The 16,280-nt window shown below is 48.6% G+C and overlaps 1 protein-coding gene across 3 annotated transcripts in view; it reads right to left on the minus strand.

The window, feature by feature from the left end:
* The window catches only part of ARHGAP19 (Rho GTPase activating protein 19), a 57,780-nt gene that overhangs the window by 16,662 nt on the left and 24,838 nt on the right, over positions 1-16,280 (minus strand). For all 3 annotated transcript variants that reach the window (XM_077823349.1, XM_077823347.1, XM_077823346.1), the window contains exon 2: positions 9,788-10,053. In XM_077823349.1, coding sequence (XP_077679475.1) covers positions 9,788-10,053 — 266 coding nt within the window. The remainder of the gene's footprint in view (positions 1-9,787; positions 10,054-16,280) is intronic.

Raw genomic sequence — 16,280 nt, forward strand, 5'->3', positions numbered from 1 at the left:
ACAGTGGCTGAACCTGTTCCACTTCTGCAGGTAAGTAATTCAGTTTTACTTCCTACCGTTGAGTAACACATGTACTTTCACAGAGCAGGTAGATTCTAATCCCACGAACCATCGAGGAACCATGCTCTGATGCGAAGGACCCCTAGGTTGGGGTGAAGTAAATGATCTGGATCTTGGAAGAGCTGAGGAATCATAGAATCATAGAATATGATTATGATTCTATGAATATCAGGGTTGGAAGGGACCTCAGGAGGTCATCTAGTCCAACCCCCTGCCCAAAGCAGCACCAATCCCCAACTAAATCATCCCAGACAGGGCTTTGTCAAGCCTGACCTTAAAAACTTCTAAGGAAGGAGATTCCACCACCTCCCTAGGAAACACATTCCAGTGTTTCACCACCCTCCTAGTCAAAAAGTTTTTCCTAATATCCAACCTAAACCTCCCCCACTGCAACTTGAGACCATTACTCCTCGTTCTGTCATCTGCTACCACTGAGAACAGTCTAGATCCATCCTCTTTGGAACTCCCTTTCAGGTAGTTGAAAGCAGCTATCAAATCCCCCCTCATTCTTCTCTTCCGCAGATTAAACAATCCCAGTTCCCTCAGCCTCTCCTCATAAGTCATGTGTTCCAGTCCCCTAATCATTTTTGTTGCCCTCCGCTGGACTCTTTCCAATTTTTCCACATGAATGATCAGAAGTTTGATCATCGGGTGGACACATAGGTGAAGCAGGTCAGGATACCAAGCTTGTCTCGGCCAGATCGGTACTTTAAGGATAACTCTGACTTTGTTGAGTCTGATCTTGTGTATCACTCTCAATACTAGCAGCGTTGGAGGAAATGCACAAAATAGTCCCTTCATCCAAGATAGGAGAAAGGCGTTCCCCAGAGAGTGACGGCCTAGACCTCTACTTGAGCACAACAGATGACACTTCTTGTCCTGGAGTTAGAGCAGAGGTTCATTTTTGGAAGTCCCCAATTTTGGAATATACCATGGAGAATTTGAGAGTCCAGCTCCCATTCCTAATCCTGGGAGAAGCACCTGCTGAGAGTATCGGCTGTGGGGTTCTCAACACCAGGGAGGTAGATGGCTGAAATTTGGATCTGATGGGCTATACACCAGATTCACAACATTATTGCTTTGGTGCACAGGGAGGGGAATCTTGCTTCTTCTTGTTTGCTGACACAGAACATGCAGGCCATATTGTCCGTCACGAGCCCGATGGATTTGCCCCTAATGAGGGATAAGAAATGAAGGCAAGCATTCCTGACTGTCCTGAGTTCCAAGAGGTTAATGGGGAGACTGGTTTCCGGAGGTGACCATTTGCCCTGAGCCATGAGGGTATTCAGGCGAGTTCTCCATCCCAACAGAGATGCATCAGTTGTCACTGTTGTTGTTGGAGTTGGGTAGATGAAAGGAATGCTTGCACTGACGCTGAGTTGATTTTTCAACCACCCTTGGAAATGCTTTACATGAAGGGGAATAGCTACTTGCTTGTCCAAACTCTCTCTGGTTGATGAATAGATTGTTCCGAGCCAGCCCTGAAAGCAACCAAGGCGTACTCTTGCATCACTGGTCACAAAGGTGCAAGCTACCATATGACCCAAGAGCTGTAGACAGTTCTTTACTGAGGTTCAAAGACTCCCTTGAATGGTCTTATTAGACTTGATAAAGCTATGAATCTGTCCGTGAGAAAGTAGGCACTGTCAACAAATCCTAGCATGCCCCTTTGAACTATATTCTTTGTACTGGGGTTAATGTGGATTTTCTTACACTGAGCAGAACACCCAATTCCTGGCAAAGAGAAAGGGCCACCTGAGTTGATGACAGTACTGCTTTGTAAGATCAGCCCCTAAGCAGCCAGGCCTCAGGATACCGGAAGACTAAAATTGCCACCCGACGAAGGTAAATGGCCTCTACCACTAGGACCTTTGAGAACACCCTTGGGGCTTAGGAGAGTCCGAAGGGAAGTACTTTGTATTGGAAACATTCCTAAGGCGTATGTATTTTCTATGAGATGAATGTATTGCTATATGGAAATAGGCATCTTATAGGTTGAGGGCTAAAAACCATTCTCTTACCTCTAGTGAAGCAATTATAGCTGCCAGAGTCACCATCCTGAACTTTTGAAACTTTACGAATGTTTAGTAGAGTTAGATCCAAAATCAGTCTCTACCCTCTGTCCTTCTTTCGCACAAGGAAATACATCAAATAGAACCCCTTTCCTTTGTGAGGTTTTAGTACCAGCACGATTGCTCCTAATCAAAAGAGAGAGTCTATTTCTTGCCTCAGAAAAAGCTCTTGAGCAAGGTCCCTAAATAGGGACAGGGAAAGGGGGTGGAAGGGAGGGATGTAAAGCGGATGGTGTAGTCTAATGTTATGATCTCTATAACCCCCTTATCTGTAGTGATCTGTCTTCAAGCATGTTGGAAATGGAAAAAGGGGGAGGTGGGCAAAGGGTTGCAGTTGCTGAACTAGAGGCGTGGGAGGATTTGAACCCTCAACTGTCGTGTCAAAACTGTTGTTTCTATGATGACTGGGTACTTGTGGAAGGAGGATGAGCAGCCCTCTTCCTCTGGAACTTAAGTCTTTTCCTTGGGGATTCAGTAGATCTCTCAAACCCAGAGAACAGAGCAGGGCAAGATCTCTGGGCAGTTTGTGACCTATTAAATCATTTTTTATTCGTAGGAGTATACATACCCAGAGATCTTAACATGGCCCTGGAATCTTTTAGCATTTGAAGAGAGTTGTCCATGGTTTCTGAGAACGACTTTCAACCATTGAAGGGGAGGTCCTCAACAGTGTTCTGAACCATGCTTGGGAACCCTGAGAGCTGGAACCATGATGCACTGCTCATAACTACCGCCACAGAGATGAATCTGGCACCAGTGTCTGCAGCATCCAAGGACACTTGGAGACATCCTGGCTAACAACTGACCCTCCATTATGATGTCCAGAAATTGTTTCCTCTGTTCCTCAAGATGATCAATAAAGACCAGAAACTTATTATAGTTTGTGAAATTATATTTAGCCATGACCGCCTGATAGTTTGAAATCCTAAATTATAGGGTCATTGATGAATAGGACTTCCATGCAAAGTGTTCTAAGTGCTTTTGGTCTTTGTCATATGGAGTAGACTCGGAGTAGTGTTGCTTACCCTACTTGTTCACCATATCCACCACCAGAGAACTTTAGGTGGGGGACGGAAGATTAAAAATTTGGAGTCCTTGGAGGAGACAAAATATGACTAGATGACCTCCTGAGGTCTCTTCCAACCCTAATATTCTATGATTCTATGATCCCATTCTTAGGCACTTAAATAAGGGTATGTTTACACTATGAAATTAGGTCGATTTTATAGAAGTCTATTTTTTAGGAAGCAGTTTTATACAGTCGATTGTGTTCGTCCCCACTAAGCGCAGTGAGTTGGCGGAGTGCGTCCACAGTACCGTGGCTAGGGTCGACTTTCGGAGCGGTACACTGTGGGTAGCTATCCCACAGTTCCCACAGTCTCCACCGCCCATTGGAATTCTGGGTTAAGCTCCCAATGCCTGATGGGGCAAAAACGTTGTCGCAGGTGGTTTTGGGTACATCATCAGTCGCCGCTCCCTCCCTCCGTGAAAGCAACAGCAGACAATCATTTTGTGGCTTTTCTCCTGAGTTAACTGCGCAGACGCCATAGCACTGCAAGCGGGAGCCCGCTCAGCTCACCGTCACCACTGCTGTTGCGGGCAAGTCTACTGTGGGGGCTGCTGTGATCCAAATAGCCAATGCAATCATTGACGGTCTGTTATCAAGCATAGTGACTCTGGGAAATGTGCGGGCCTTTTTAGATTTTAGGTGCATCATATTCCTGTCCTTTGTCGCTGGTGAAGGAATCCTGCAGCCGCACATGCCACATGTAACAGCTCCAGGGCTCTTGCTCTTTTGCCTTGGCCACACAGCAGCAGCTCCTGGGTGCCTTCGCATCAGTGGTGAATGGCTCCACCACTTCCGCTGAAACTCTGCAGCAGACAGGACAGTAGGACTGCTAGCTGTCCTCATCAATAGTGTTTTGCTCGCTCCACCGCTTCTGCTGCAACTCTGCTCTCCTGATCTGCTGCAACTCTGCAGTAGACAGTACAGTAGGACTGCTAGCTGTCCTCATCAATGGTGTTTTGCTCGCTCCACCTCTTCCACTGCAACTCTGCTATCCTGAGCTCCTGTGAGCTGGAGGCTTACCTGCCTCAGGCTGCTCTCCCAGCCGGCAGCACCACGCGGTCACACCTACCCCAGCCTACCCCTTGCTCCCATGGCTCATGAAGCCTTGGCAGTAGTAAGGAGCAGTTCAACTATCATCTGAGCAAGTGCAGAATGGTGGTAAAATGTGCCTTTGGACGTTTAAAAGCTCGCTGGCGCTGTTGGTCAGACCTCAGCGAAACCAATGTTCCCATTGTTATTGCTGCTTGCTGTGTGCTCCATATTATCTGTGAGAGTAAGGGAGGGTGTAAGAGTAAGTTTATGGCGGGGTGGGAGTTTGAGGCAAATAGCCTGGTGTCCGATTTTGAGGAGCCAGACACTGATTAGAAGAGCACAGCAAGGCACGCGGCGCATCAAGAGACTTTGAAAACCAGTTTCATGACTGGCCAGGCTACAGTGTGACAGTTGTGTGTTTTTCTCCTTGATGCAAACCCGCCCCCTTTGTTGATTTTAATTCCCTGTAAGCCAACCACCCTCCCCCCCTTCGAAATAAAGTAACTATTGTTTTGAAACCATGCATTCATTCTTTATTAATTAAAAAAAATTGAGATGATGGACAAGATAGCGGCAGGTAGTTTTGGGTACATGTCGTCAGTGACCATTCCCTTCCTCCCTCCCTCAGTGAAAGCAATGGCAGACAATCATTTCTCGCCCTTTTTCCTGGATTGCCTGCGCATACGCCATAGCTTTGCAAGCAGGAGCCCACTCCGATCACCACTGCAGTTGTGAGCATTGTAAACACCTCGCATTTGCCCTTGGAGATTTTGGCATATATATTGGCATATATACGTCTTTTGGAACGGAGTTCTGATGGCACGGATTCGTCTCCCAATACAGCGATCAGATCCAGTACCTCCCATTCAGTCTATGCTGAAACTCTTTTGTGATTCTGGGACTGCATGGTCACCTGTGCTGATGAGCTCACCACGCTGGCCAAACAGGAAATGAAATTCAAAAGTTCCCGGGGCTTTTCCTGTGTACCTGACTAGTGCATCTAAGTTGAAAGTGCTGTCCAGAGTGGTCATAATGGAGCACTCTGGGATAGCTCCCAGAGGTCAGTACCATCAAATTGCATCCACACTACCCCAAATTCGACCCAGCGATGTCGATTTTAGCGCAAATCCCCTTGTCGGGGAGGAGTACAAAAATTGATTTTAAGAGCCTTTAAATGGACAAAAATGGCTTCGTCATGTGGACGTGTGCAGGGTTAAATCGACCTAATGCTGCTAAATTTGACCTAAACTCGTAGCGTAGACCAAGGCTAAGTGTATAAGTGCAAAGTAATGCACACTGGAAAACATGATCCTAACTGTACATGCAAAATGATGGGGTCTAAATCAGCTGTTACCATTCAAGAAAGAGATCTTGGCATCATTGTGGATAGTTCGCTGAAAACATCTGCTCAGTGTGCAGTGTCAGTCAAAAAAACCCTAACAGAATGTTAGAAATCATTAGGAAAGGGATAAATAATAAAACAGAAAATATCATAATGCCGCTGTATAAATCCCTGGTACGCCCACACCTTGAATACTGCCGTTCTGGTCGCCCTATCTCAAAGAAGATAGATTAGAACTGGAACAGATATGGAGCAGGGCAACAAAGATGATGAGGGGATGGAACAGCTTCCGTCGGAGAGATTAAAAAAGGGAAAGGCTAGATATCTTAACATTAAGAGAGAATTCCCCTCTAGCCTAGAATTGCAGCTCTGAAACACCTGCCAAAACAGCTGTAGTATGGATGCGATGCATAACTGTGAAAACACTTCTAGATTGTATCAAGAAAGGTCAACTTCTCCGGGCTATACTTAATAGAACCTGGGCTGGTGGAGACATCAGTTCTGAAAGCCATTAAAAAAAATGGTTGCCTACCTTTCGTAACTGTTGTTCCTCAAGATATGTTGCTCACGTCCATTCCAATTAGGTGGGCATGCGCCGCATGCATGGCGGCCAGAAGGTTTTTCCCCTAGCAGTACCCATCGGGTCGGTCCAGGCATCCCCTGGAGTCACGCCTCTGTGGCGCCAAATATAGGGCCCTGCCAACCCGCCACCACCTCAGTTCCTTCTTGGAGGTTTGCTTTGACAGAGGGGTAGGTTTGTGGGTATTGGAAAGGTAGGTAACCGGTTTTTCTTCTTTGACTGATTGCTCATGTCAATTCCAATTAGGTGACTACCAAGCCTACATTTTGGAGGCGGGGTCGGAGCTCAAAGGTTTGCTGACTATAGCACCGCTCTGCCAAAGGCTGCATTATTTCTAGCCTGCTGGGTAATGGTGTAATGCAAGGTAAAAGTGTGGACTGAGGACCACGTCACAGCTCTGCAGATTTCCTGGGTCGGAACCTGGGCCAGGAATGTCCTTGTGGAGTGTGCTGTAAGCGGAGGGGCAGGTATCTTTGCCCAAAGAATTTCAGCATGGATCACATCCTGTATCTGGGCATGCTACGATTGGGCGGAGACTAGAAGCCCTTTCATTCCGTCTGCTACTGCGACAAACAGCTGAATGGACTTCCAGAACGGTTTCATCCGCTTGATATAGAAGCCTAACGCCCAGCGAACGTCCAACGAGTGAAGTTTTTGCTCCTTGCTGCCTGCGTGTGGCTTAAGGTAGAAAACTGGAAGATATCCTGGTTAACATGAAACTGGGAGACAACTTTAGGAAGAAAAGCTGGATGTGGTCTAAGTTGAACCTTGTCCTTATTGATGTGAAATGAGAGCTCCGCTTGGGACCAGAGGCCCTGAGTCCTGCGGTCTCCCAGGTGCGCGCCCCAACCCAATGCTGATGTGTCTGTCACTAGTGAAAGGGATGGCTGTGGTCTGACGAAGGGGACACCCGCACACACTGCCTACACGTCGAGCCACCACAGAAGGGACTCGAGGACCGGTCGAGGTAAAGTGATGATTTTGTCTAGACTATCCCAAATAGAACGATACACCAAAGCCAGCCACGCCTGAAGAGGTCAGAGTCTCAGTCTGGTATGCTATACTACATAGGTACAAGCAGCCATGTGGCCCAGAAGCTTTAGGCAATTCCTTGCTGTGGTGGTAGGGAACTGCCTAAGACTTCGTATGATGTCGCACAGGGACTGGAAATGTGACTCCGGGAGGTACGCCCTCGTCTGTGTAGGGTCCAACACTGCCCCTATGAACTCTGTCCACTGAATGGGGGATAGGGTTGACTTCTGTACATTCAGTAGAAGGCCCACGTTGTCAAAAGTAGCCCTTATGAAGCTCACTTGCACCTCCACTTGCGCCCTGGAGTGGCCCTTGATTAGCCAGTTGTTGAGGTATGGGAATCCCTGCACCTGATGCTTGCATAGGAACGCAGCCACAACTGCCATGCTCTTAGTAAACATTCAAGGAGCTGCTGACAGGCCGAATGGATGGACTGTGAACTGATGATGATTGTGGTTCACCACGAACCTCAGGTACCTTCTGTGAGACGGTGTTATTGAAATATGAAAGTAAGCATCCTTCAAGTCAAGGGCAGCGTACCAGTCCCCTGGATCCAAGGGATAATGGAGGCTAAAGAGACAATGCAAAACTTCAGTTTCTTTATGAACTTGTTGAGCTCTCGCAGGTCTAGGGTGGGCCTGAGGCTGCATTTGGCTTTCGGTATTAGGAAATACTGGGAATAGAATCCCCTGCCCTTCAGCTCCTGAGGAATCTCTTCCACTGTCCCCAGCGTTAGGAGTGTGCACGTCCTGTGTGAGGAGTTGCTCATAAGAAGGGTTCCTGAAGAGGGGTGGAAGGGAGGGAGAACTGGAGAGAGTATCCCCTTTGTACCGTACAGAGTATCCAGCGATCCAATGTCATTTGGGCCCACGCAGGACAGTCGGCACAAGAAGGTAAGGGGGGAATGGATCCAGAGTCCAGACTGGTGTGTCGCCCCCAGGCACACCTTCAAAAGTTCTGCTTCTGGCCTGAGGACTGTTTTGCAAGCCCAGAGCTAATGAAGGGGGAGGCCTCTTTCTGTTGTTTCTATTATGCCTCCAAGAAAAATCCTGCCCGTTTTGTGGGTGGTAAAAATGAGTCGTGGGTTGCGGCTTAAAGTGCCTCCATTGTGTAGCCAGAGCATGCAGACCCAGGGACTTGAGGGTGACCCTTGAATTCTTGAGGCTATGAAGCCGTGAATCAGTCTTTTCTGAAAAGAGGGCCGGAAACCTCAAAGGGGAGGTCCTGTATAGTCTGCTGGATGTCATATGGGAGCCCTGAGACTTGCAGCCAGGAGCTCCTCCTCATGGCTACCCCAGAGGCCATGGTGTGGGTGGCCGAATCAGCCACATCAAATGCTTCTTGGAGCAAGGTGCAGGCAATGACCTTGTTCTCAGACTGCCACTGTGACGTTCTCCTGGTGTTATTCAGACCAGTGATCTGCTAGGTCACTCCAAACCTTGACTCCGGGAGCCAGCCTTACCCTGCAGAACTGCTGCCTAGCCACTCGGTCCCTAGTCTGTAGAAGTGCATGGGATTCTTCTGTCCAAGTGCAGGACTCTGCACTTGTCCTTGTTGAACCTCATCAGATTTCTTTTGGCCCAATCCTCCAATTTGTCTAGGTCCCTCTGTATCCTATCCCTACCCTCCAGCGTATCTACCTCTCCCCCCAGCTTAGTGTCATCCGCAAACTTGCTGAGGGTGCAATCCATCCTATCATCTAGATCATTAATGAAGTTGTTGAACAAAACCGGCCCCAGAACCGACCCCTGCGCACTCCACTTGATACCGGCTGCCAACTAGACATGGAGCCATTGATCACTACCCGTTGAGCCCGACAATCTAGCCAACTTTCTATCCACCTTATAGTCCATTCATCCAGCCCATACTTCTTTAACTTGCTGGCAATAATACTGTGGGAGACCGTGTCCGCTGTGGGAGACACCACGTCCACTGCTTTCCCCTCATCCACAGAGCCAGTTATCTTCAATTTGACTGATTGCATAGACCTGTCCAAGTTTGATATAACCCATCCGGTTATAGACTGACCTCATTCATTCTCAGACTGTCCGCTCTTCAGGGCAGGGAGCATTTCTTCACACATGTTTGTTCTGACTCTGGCACAATGGGGCTGCCTTCTCACAGGGCTTTGGGGGAGCGACAGGAATCTGAATACTCAATAAGACTTCCCTGAGAAAGGCTGATGCTTTGGGAATGACGAGAACGGGTGCAGAGATCTCCCTGCAGCTACCCCTGGGGTCAGACACCACAAATCAAGCAGAAACAAAAGAGGGGGCTACCTTGGATTCACTGCTAATTAGATTCACTCTTGGTTTGGCTCCTTCCTCCATGCTGGGGGCCCTAGTCTGGGATTACAGCCCCAGGGTACCAGGCAATGAATAAACACAGAGAGACAAGCATTGTCCTGAAGAGCTTACAATCTAAATAGAAGAGGTGACACAACAGGTGGATGCAACAAGGAACATATGCAACACGCCTGGCTCCCAAGAGTGCTTAGAGAGAGAGTATGGTATGTGGTATAGCTAATGGAATCTGATTCAGGACCACAGTGGTCCACATCAAACCATGGAGACAGCTGCCAGGCAGAGCATAGTGCCTACCTTTACGCTTCAGAGACATTAGGGACCGAAAGAATCCAGAGGTTGTGCCAATGCCACCAGGCAGCTTGGGGTCCTCCTCCCCCATCAGCTGGGCCAGCTCTGCTCCCGGCAGGTCGATGAGCCTAGTGATGTTGCTGACCACTAGCTCTGTGAAGACTTCAGGCTTCTCATGCCGCAACTTCTCCACAAAGAAGTCAGGGTTGAAGATGACTGTTTGCCCATGGAGGGAGGAGTCATTGCAGATGACAAACCTGCAGATGGCATCACTGGGAAAGAAAAAGAAGACAGGTTGTAAAACATTTCCTCCAGAATTCTCTCGTACAGCCAGTGTCCCCCCAAATCCCAGATCACAGGCCTCCTGAGCGACCTCACTCTGGAAAAGACACCTACTCGCACTGGAGCTGCCAGTGTGTTCTTCAAAACCACTGCCTGTCCAATGCTTGCTATTAATCCACACTGTGTGCAGCTTCAGCCAAGCTGGGACAACAGCTCTTCTTGGTTTTGTTTGTTAACATTATAATTAACAACTGTAGCCAAGACAAGATGCACAAAACTGTACAAGTGTCTCACAACTCTGTCTAATAAACCTTGCCAGCAAGATTTCAGATCACTAAATGCCTCAGGGTAGAAATCTCAGAGAAAGGGAAAAAGCCTCAAAAGCAGCTATTTTAATCATTAACTAAACTTTGAACCTGAAGGCTCTAGTCCCACTACCAGAGCAACTATCACTTGTGACAGTGAGCATATCCCCAAAGAATATATACCAGGTAACAAAAGCACAGCCACACATGGAATGCTACAATGTAGCCTGCAACTACCTTTATCTTTAATACAAAGAAAGGCCCACAGAAACTATGGGCCCCAAGTGTACTCAGATCAAGATTAGGGACTAAACCCTGGGACTGGATTCTCCACTAGCTGCTGTAAACCAATAATTACAAATAGCAATTAATGGAGAAGACAGAAAAAAATCCCATACTACACATAGAAAGGTAACCTCAACCTACAATCTATTGTCTCCCTGTTATTTGTGAGCTTCAATAACTATGTGAACAACTTTTCGCATCGGTGATGTTATTGACATGAACTGTGACCGTACAGATCATTGTTGCAACCAAGGTCCTATAGTGGCACCAAATTTTGTACAAAGGAGGTCAAGTAAGGTGTCTATGAAAAGGTTATGATTTGCTGGTTATGATTATGCGATCTGTATGCATGTATCATTTTGTATTTAAAGTTATAAGTATTGGCTCTATACCGTCTGTATTTCAAACTTGTGCTATGCTTCTGGGTGACACCCCAGACAGTTTGGCATCAGTACTGCCTAGTCTGCTTGCTGGCCCATTAAGAACCACCAGTTATATAACTGACCCATTGAGAGAAGGCAGATACACCTTATGACTCAGCAAGGCATGCAGAGACACGCCTATGGACAGCACTCTAAGGCTTGCAAGCCATGTGCTGGGCAGCTTGTGTTTGAAACAAAGGCGCACAGGCCGCATGGCAAGAGACTATAAAAGGCAGCTGCATCTTCTCCATTTTGTCTTCAATCCTCCTTCTGACCTCTGGAGGGACTATACTTGACACTGAAGCTCTGAACAAAGGACTGAACGACCAAGCCAAGCTGGGATGTTTGTACTACAGACACTTAATTGGTTTAAATCAGCAGTAATCCCATCAAGCCTGAAACAAGCCTTGAACGGCTAAAATCCCTATGTTGTTTATGTTACAACCTGATATATAGACTGTGTCAACTCTTCTTACAGGCCCAAAATCCAGAGTTTGGTCAAGAAGACAGAGGCCTAGCAAATAGTGAACAATATTAGCTGAGAAGCAGAACAAACAAAGGACAACCTTGCTTTTTGCTAAGATAAGCTTGGTCAGCAAGAAGCCAGGTGGAAATTATAATTGCGGGCTTTATCTCAAAGTTGAGAACAGACCATGGGAATGAAAGGGGCCCTGTTTCTTCTGTAGAAGAGGTGCCTTCTTACACACCAGCCTTAAGTTTATGGAAGAGGTTCAAACATATCAGTATGAGATATGATATCCTCCCGCTCACAGATGTGCACCTCTCCTCGAAGCCATTGCCAGTACCAGCCTTAGAAACACAAATGAATAATTAAAAGACAACCTTTATTGCTATATACTTTTTGTTTGTCCTTTTGCTTTAACTCCTAGATGTGTACGTGTTGGACAATCAAGGGAGCTACTTCATTATCTATGGATCCCAAATCAGAATTTAACATATATATTTTATACTAACACACTTTATATATTGTTTAATGGAAAACACCTGTGTACTAATTAAGTGTCATGTGTTAACCTGAAACCATGGCCGGAGACATTATGTAACCTTTTGACCATTGGCTACTGTGCTTATCTGGTCTTGCTGCTAGACCTACCCAGGGGTTTGGGACTGCCTACCCCATCATCTCCCTCCACCCATGGAAAATCCATATAATCCATTGTAATCAATTGTTTGGCCGTGTCTCTGAGCCTAATAAGCGAGGTGACACTCCGTCAGCACTGTACGTAATAAACCCATGTGCTTGATTTTACACAGTGTCCATATTTGTTCCTTCAAGCCTGAACGAAGAACTTTGCAGTTGTTGTATCTATTTGATTCCATTTAACCAGTTTTAAGTCTCATTTATATTTCTTTCTTTTTATAAATAAACCTTTAGATTTTAGATTCTAAAGGATGGGAAACAGCTTGATTTGTGGGTAAAATCTGACTGGTATATTGACCGGGGTCTGGGGCTCGGTCCTTTGGGATCAGGAGAACCTTTTTTCTTTTACTGGGGTATTGGTTTTCATAACCATTCATCCCCATAAGGAACAGTGCTGGTGGTGATACCGAGAAACTGGAGTGTCTACGGGAATTGCATGTATGACTTCTGGTTAGCCAGTGGGGCAAAACCGAAGTCCTCTCTGTTTGGCTGGTTTGTGTGCCTCAGCTAGTAAAGGAACCCCAGCCTTGGGCTGTAACTGCCCTGCTCTAAGCAATTTGTTCTGAATGGATACTCTCAGTAGTTTCCTGCCAAAGGCCGCTTCGTTACAGCGTCTTTCACCTAAAAGGCAGAAAAAACGGTTACCCACCTTTTCGTAACTGTTGTTCTTTGAGATGTGTTGCTCATGTCCATTCCATTGTACGTGTGCGCGCGCCCACGTGTGTGGTCATCGGAGATTTTTGCCTTAGCGATATCCATAGGGTTGGCCATGGCGCCCCCATGAGTGTGCTCTCAGCCACTGGTATATCAGGTGCCACCAGCCCTACAGCATCTCGGTTCCTTCTTCCTGACAACCCCGACAGAGGGGCAAGAGGGCAGATAATGGAATGGACATGAGCAACACATCTCAAAGAACAACAGTTATAAAAGGTAGGTAACCGTTTTTTCTTCTTTGAGTGCTTGCTTATGCTGATTCCATTCTAGGCGACGCACAAGCAGCATCAACGGAGGTGGGCTCAGAGTTCACAGTCTTGCAGCACTGCTCTGCCAAACCTAGCATCGTCTCAAGCTTGCTGGGTAAGAGCATAATGAGATGCGAACATGTGAACGGACGACCAGGTAGCATCTCGACAGACCTCTTGGCTCGGTACCTGTGCCAGGAAGGCTGCCAATGACGCCTGTGCCCTAGTTGAGCGTGCCGTCATGATCACTGGTGGATGCAGGCTGGAACCCGTGATCCAGGACGAGATCCTCTGAGCAGGCATTGGGCAACCCTTCATCCTGTCTGCCACTGCAACGAACAACTGCACTCACTTATGAATTGGCTTCGTTCTATCTATGTAGAAAGCCTGTGCCCTCCGGGTGTCCAGGGTGTGTAGCCTGCGTTCCTCATCTAACGCATGAGGCTTTGGAATGAAGACTGGTAAGTATATGTCCTGGCCAGTATGAAATTGGGAAATAACCTTGGGCAGAAATGCCAGGTGTGGGCACAGCTGAACCTTGCCCTTATAGAAAATCGTACACGGTGGCTCCAAGGCCTGATCTCAGACACCCTATGGGCTGACGTTATCGCGACCAAGAATGAAACCTTCCAGGAGAGAGCAGGAAGCCAAAGGCTCAAAGGGAGATCCCATGAGCCTTGACAGCACAAGATTCAGGCCCCGAGATGTGCGGATAGAGCCGCTTCAGACCCTTCAAAAACCACGCCGTCATATGGTGAGCGAAGATAGACCTGCCTTAGAACGGAGGATGGAACGCTGAAATGGCAGCCAGGTGGACCTTGATCGAAGAGATGGACAAGCATTAGAGCTTGAGGTGCAGCAAATAATCCAGGATATCCTGCAACTGGGCCTCCGAGGCCCGAATATGACACCCCGAGGTCCAACATGTGAACCTTTTCCACTTCGCCAGATAGGTCGCCCTGCTGGAGGGTTTCCTGCTGCCTAGCAAGACCTGCTGAACATGGGTCGAGCATACCCGTTCGTCTGTGCTTAGCCACACAGTAGCCAAGCCATCAAGTGCAGCATTGCCAGGTTCGGGTGCAACAGACTGCCACGGTTCTGGGACAGCAGATCTGGCCGAAGTGGCAGGTGTAGCAGGGCAGCTGCCGAAAGGCTCAGCAACATGCCGAACCAGTGCTGGCAAGGCCATGCGGGGGCCTCTAGGATAGTCTTTGCTCTGTCTTGCTTGACTTTCACAAGGACCCTGTGAACCAATGGCACTGGGGGGAAGGCATACATCAGCAGGGTACAGCCCTGAGATACTATGTCCAGTACCCAGCAGTCCAAGGTGACCCGCAACCAGGACGAATGGTAGGGATGAAGGTAGTTGAGGAAAGAAAACGGTGGAGCCGAGGGGATTGACTGGGGCCTTGCGCGCTCAGTTCTGGCTTCCGGAATGCTTTGCCGGGCCAGGCTGCTCAGGGGAGCGGGAGTTGGAAAGGCAGTGACGATCAAACCGAGTGTCTCTCTCCCTCCTTCTCACAGACCCCAGGCAAGGCTGCCAAGACCTTGGTGGTGGAGGTGGCTGGAACTGCTTGCGCACTGACTGTGGCGATTGCATGCCCAGTGAGCGAAAGGTGGACCTGGTGTCTTTCAGCCCATGGAGTCTCACATCCGTCTGGTCAGAAAAGAGACTGTTCCCATCAAACGGGAGGTCTTGCATGGAAGTCTACATCTCCTGGGAGAGTCCGGTGGTCTGAAGCCAGGAGTTGCACCTCATTACCACCACAGATGCTACCACCCTGACTGCTGAGACCGCCGAATCCTATGCCATTTGGAAGGAGCAACTGGCCATCGCGGTGCCCTCCTCCACCAGAGTATCAAACTCTTAGGAGTGGGTACTGCCTCCTCTGCCTCCGGGCACACCTCTCGCACTGAACCTGGTGCCGTCAGTGCCATCACCTGCTGCTCCAAGGCGGCGGCAGACAAGCGGAGCGAAGGAGGCATTGCCATGACCGGCACTCCCCACGTGTTCCAACAAGGCCACTGGCTGGGCTGCTACTGCACCGATGCAGCCTCAGGCACCCATTCACGCCGTTGGGGTCTAGGCGAGGGGCTAACTCTCCCTTCCGTGCCGGAGGAACTGCCTTCCGGAGACCATGGTGGGGCCATGAACACCTGGGTCTGTTTAGAGACCGCTGTCATTGGAGACTGGTGCCGGAACGAGGGGACTGATGTCGGAGCCGGGGGGACCGGAGATGGGATGGAGAGTGCTCCCATGGTGTGGACAACCAGGATCAGCATTGAGAAAACAACTGGCAGGAGGGTGACTGGTACCGGTAGTAAGGAGACCGGCGCCTCCCTCTAGGCAAAAAGAAAAGGAGTACTTGTGGCACCTTAGAGACTAACCAATTTATTTGCGCATAAGCTTTCATGAGCTACAGCTCACTTCATCAGTATGCATCCGATGAAGTGAGCTGTAGCTCACAAAAGCTTATGCTCAGATAAATGGGTTAGTCTCTAAGGTGCCACAAGTACTCCTTTTCTTTTTGCGAATACAGACTAACACGGCTGTTACTCTAGGCAATCCACATCAAGACGACGGGGACTGCAGTTGTGGTGCCGGTGACCGAGGGTGAGCCCCAGATGATCTGGGAGGTGGCTCCAGTGACCTGCAGCGCGGAGGTGGAGAGCACGTCATTCTCTCCGGGGATTGGCAGCACTCCACCACTCCCTGAGGAGCTTTAGCCTTAGCCGAAATCTGCGGCACTTGCTGTGTTGGCGGCGCGGGTGGAGGCCTTTGCTCTCTCGGCGGTGGGTGAGCACGCAAGGGCATTGGTATCGGCAGGAGTGTTGGTCCGATACCACTCGCAGGAATCGGAGGACCTTTCATGGGGATAACAGCTCCGACGGGAGAAGGCCGACTGCGTGGCTCCGGGGTAGACAGGTGGCCTGAAGTGGGTCCTTTGCCCGATGAAACCTGGCTTTTCTTTCCTGGCACCAGGGAGTCATACTTCCTCGCCTTCTTTTTAGGCAGTCAATGGGGAACAGTGCTGGGCTGAAGTCGGTGCTGGAAGTGCACTTCACACCAATGCAGAGGTG

This window comes from Eretmochelys imbricata, chromosome 7, assembly GCF_965152235.1.
Source record: "Eretmochelys imbricata isolate rEreImb1 chromosome 7, rEreImb1.hap1, whole genome shotgun sequence".
Lineage (NCBI taxonomy): Eukaryota > Metazoa > Chordata > Testudines > Cheloniidae > Eretmochelys > Eretmochelys imbricata.